We start from the raw sequence: 4,238 nt of genomic DNA, 5'->3' as shown, positions 1-4,238 counted from the left end.
CTATTATAACAAACTGTATTATTATCTAATTATTCCCCAGGAACCTTTTGCAATACCTGGTTAGTGGAAGCCCAAGAGAAGACAAGAACCTATTCTGCAAGTGCACTATTCCTCAAGGAATAGCAGGGCTTGGAATTTCACCGTAAATAAATAAAATTCAAAAACAAGCTCAGCTGTTGAACAAACACTTAAAATATCAGAGGAATGGATCCCAAATCTCAAAAGGCCATGATGCAAGGAAATAGAGACAACACCTTCATCTGGGCTTTCATTTTGACCATAAATATGAGCTTTGAAGCTGGGGAGACAATTTTTTTTTTAATTCACTATTTGCAACTCATGGCAGGTTACAAACTGGATTGTCCAATTCTTCAGAACTCCCTCACATGCTGTGGGAATATTTTATTTCCCCTCTCTGACTTTTCTCTTCAGGACATATCCAAGGAGTAAGTTAAAATTTTGCATGCTCTATTTCAAATGCTGACTTACCTACACATATGGACTTACTGGCAAAGGTTTTCTTCTTGTTCTGAAATTGTAAATATCTATTACAATAAAATTCAGACAGAAAAATTTTAAATATTAATTTTTCTCTTATTTTCCTGAGTTTTGGGAAAGACATCTATCTAATTTTCTTATCCCTGTAAAATAGTAATGAGGATTGTTTACAAAGAGCTCTGGGGATTTTATGTAAAAATGTATAATGATAAATTACTGGAGGTGTATTTATGATCAATATTATAATGAATTTTTTTACTTGATCAGTAGAAAAAAATATGAAAAACTCTAATATCATGGCTCTCCAACACATATATCGCTCTCAGTTTCATTAATTTACTAAGTCCTGTATGTTTTCTGTTTCTTGCATTTATTGGATCATCTTCAGATGATGACTTTATACAGTTAGTATTTCCAAGATATTCTGTAACAGGAGACCCAAACAGGGTGAGTATTGATGTGAATTTGACATACCACTGTTATGGTACCATTGTCAGTAACAATGACTAAGATAGCATAGAATAGGGGTACCAAACTATCAGGATACACATCGCAAGATAAAAGACAAAAATTAAATGTTTTAAAAATTCAGTCAAATGAGTTATGAAGCTACCACTAAGGTATCTGGGGTAGCTGAGTGAGTTTGTCTTCAATGAAAGCAGCAGAATTCATGGACATCTCAAAAGTTAGGGGTATTTTTTGAAACTTATTCATATCAATTGCCCCTTATATTAATATTATGCTTTTTCTCTCTTTGTTTCTGCATACTGTGTACTAACTGTATGTACTGAAGTACTATTTATATGTTCTTAAGCAAAAAGGTACCCTCATTTCTAGTGATTGGCGAAGTTTCACTAGATCCACAGCTTGAGTTTCTAGACAAGATGACATTTATTTTTTCTCAGATACTGTACAAAAACCTCAGCTGAGAAGAATCATTATTCAGGATAAAAATCTTAAGTAACCGTCTTTTAAAAAAAATCTTACTACACAATTGAAATAGATCAAGGGAGAATCTCTGTCTTCCAGGACAAAACACACACACAGGCAAGCGCACACACACAGAGGCACACATACCACCTGATAAAATGTGATTGCCATGAGAAACAAATAGATGGAAATACCAGGTTCCATTCAGACCTAATAAAATCTACGCAGCCCCTTGAGCAATGAGAATACATAAATATATGTATTTCCTTCCATTTTAGGTAGCAAATGTGATAGCCAAGAGTAGGCGTCTAAGAAAACAAGACGTAGAAAAGCTTTGACTCAGTAACAACAAACTGGGGGGGGAGGGGGGAGCAGGAGTGATTGAGCAAAATGTTCCACGTCTCAAGGTTGTCCCAATAGAATGGGGGTAAAAATGTCTCAGAGATATGTATAGAAAAGGAGAAAAAGAGACAAAAATTAGAAAGTACCTATGAAAGTAATATGGAAATGCCACGTATACAAATCAAAAATTTTTCTCTACTTCACAAATTTTTTTTCCAGCAAATGGACCAAGTCCAGTCATATGCAATAGTCTAGTCACTCACAGCAATTGCTCTCCCTAAGGTCAGTTGCCCCAAGTGGCATATCTAGTTCTCATATTCACAAGACAGCATATCAAAATTTTCAACGAGAGAATTTTAAATGCCAAACGGTCGGACTCTGCTCATGCTGTGGAGCTGAATTCAACAGGCTGGATAGAGAAAAAGCATTTCTTATATACCAAATGTGTTTAGTAGAGTTACATAATATACCACCTGTGCTGCCACCAGAGGCCCTTTTAGTCATTACTTTACAATACCATAAACAAGCACCAAAAGTAATATTCTCTGTACCCTTTCTTTGTACCTCAGTGAGACAGAACCTTCTGAGATGTCTTAAGGTAAGTACTATTTCATTTGCTATTATTATCAATATTACTCATCACAATAAATTAGTTTCACATAATGCTTTAGAAAGAAATTTCACATGCTCTGATTTGTATGTACTATACTTTATATGGTACATACATATTCAGAATTACAAATTCTGCACTTCTTACGTGTAATTCAGTATAGTCACCTAGTTTAATGATTGCCCCAAACCACGTTTTTATTTATATTATTACTTGCATCTTATCAAAATGAAATCATACCCTTGCAGAATAGCTTGTGATGATCACAGTTTCATTGCTTTAATACAAAAATCATTGTTTGTTACTTTATCCCCCTACAAAATGGTAATGAAATGGGTTTTTTCAGGAAGAATCAGCATACTCCATTTAACCACAGTAACCACTGTCACCTCCATGTCTTCCAGACTAATGAATGAGTCCAGCAGAGAAACCACCCACTCTGTGAGCCACTTTATCCTCATGGGCTTTCCCTCAAGCCCAGAAATGCAGCGCCTCTACTTCGGACTCTTCTCAGTAGCCTATACCCTGACCCTGATGGGGAACACAGCCATTGTCTGTGCTGTGCGGTGGGATCAGCGCCTTCACACCCCCATGTACATCCTCTTGGGGAATTTCTCTCTCCTGGAAATGTGTTATGTCACCACGACTGTCCCTAACATGTTGGCCAACTTCCTGTCCTCAAGCAAGTCCATCTCGTTTGTGAGTTGTTTTGCACAGTTCTACTTCTTCTTCTCTTTAGGGTGTGACGAGGGCTTCTACCTTTGCATCATGGCCTTTGACAGGTACCTTGCCATCTGCCGTCCTCTGCATTACCCACGCATCATGACTACACAGCTGTGCACTGGCCTCGTCATCTTTGGGTGGTCCTGTGGGTTCATCCTCTTCCTAACCCCGGTTGTTCTCATTTCACAGTTGCCCTTTTGTGGCCCAAATATCATCGACCATTTTATGTGCGATCCTGTCCCACTGATGATGCTGTCCTGTTCTGAAGACACCACCACACAATTCATTTACTCTACTTTCAATGTTATTTTCATGATTGGCACCTTTCTCTTCATCCTTTGCTCCTATGCTCTGGTGATTCTGGCTGTGCTGAGGATGCCCTCAGCGGCGAGCAAACGCAAGGCTTTCTCCACTTGCGCTTCTCATCTGGCTGTGGTCATCCTGTTTTTTGGCTCTGTTATGGTGATGTATGTTAGTCCTGGATCAGGACACCCAGTGGAAGTGCAAAAAATTGTGACCTTATTTTATTCTGTAATAACACCCCTCTGCAATCCTCTAATTTATAGCCTCAGGAACAAGGAGATGAAGGCTGCCCTAAGGAAAGTCTTTGGGACTGAAATGCCTGTTCATAAAACATTAATCAGAAGTTATAGTGAACCAAGTCCCAACACAACCTAACTGCATATGATATGAGCAAGATGGTTTTCTAGAAAATTTAATAACTTTGGTTAACAAAACTTGTACAATAAAGCCCATTATTATCATAAAAATCATTCATTACATGATGGATTAGTCTTATTTAAGAATTAAAATTGTCTTAAGAAAATTGAACTTCTCATTATCACTGAGTTTCCAAATGGAAGTATAAACCTCCTTTTTATTTTGGCATTGGCATAACATATAAGGATGCCACAGAGGTCAAAAATTTGTTTGGTATTTACACTAGAAATTCTGCTCCACTGGTAGTTACTGAGTAAAAGGAAGAATTTCTGTGTGAAATAAGTCCAGCCTTGCTGGTGTGACCTTTTCACTCTACTCCAAAGAATAATACCTGTTTCTACTCTAAGGATTGTAAAGAAACAAACTAATAGCCTTAGTGGATATTAAGTAGTAAGTCAGAAAGTACTCAAAATAA

At 37.3% G+C, this 4,238-nt stretch overlaps 1 protein-coding gene across 1 annotated transcript; it reads left to right on the top strand.

Annotated features, from left to right (window-relative positions):
- The first annotated feature begins 2,788 nt into the window (after positions 1 to 2,788).
- Positions 2,789 to 3,781, top strand: LOC130844657 (olfactory receptor 11G2-like). The gene has a single exon (XM_057720774.1). The coding sequence runs from the start codon at positions 2,789 to 2,791 to the stop codon at positions 3,779 to 3,781; it is 993 nt and encodes a 330-aa protein (XP_057576757.1).
- The last annotated feature ends 457 nt before the right edge of the window (positions 3,782 to 4,238 follow it).

This window comes from Hippopotamus amphibius, chromosome 2, assembly GCF_030028045.1.
Source record: "Hippopotamus amphibius kiboko isolate mHipAmp2 chromosome 2, mHipAmp2.hap2, whole genome shotgun sequence".
Taxonomy (NCBI): Eukaryota; Metazoa; Chordata; class Mammalia; order Artiodactyla; family Hippopotamidae; genus Hippopotamus; species Hippopotamus amphibius.
The sequence above is the reverse complement of the archived record's forward strand: the minus strand, read 5'-3'. Positions and strand labels throughout refer to the sequence as shown.

What these genes read in the sequence shown, in the direction of transcription:
- LOC130844657 (XM_057720774.1), top strand. Translation starts at nt 2,789, where the DNA reads ATGAATGAGTCCAGCAGAGAAACCACCCACTCTGTGAGCCACTTTATC.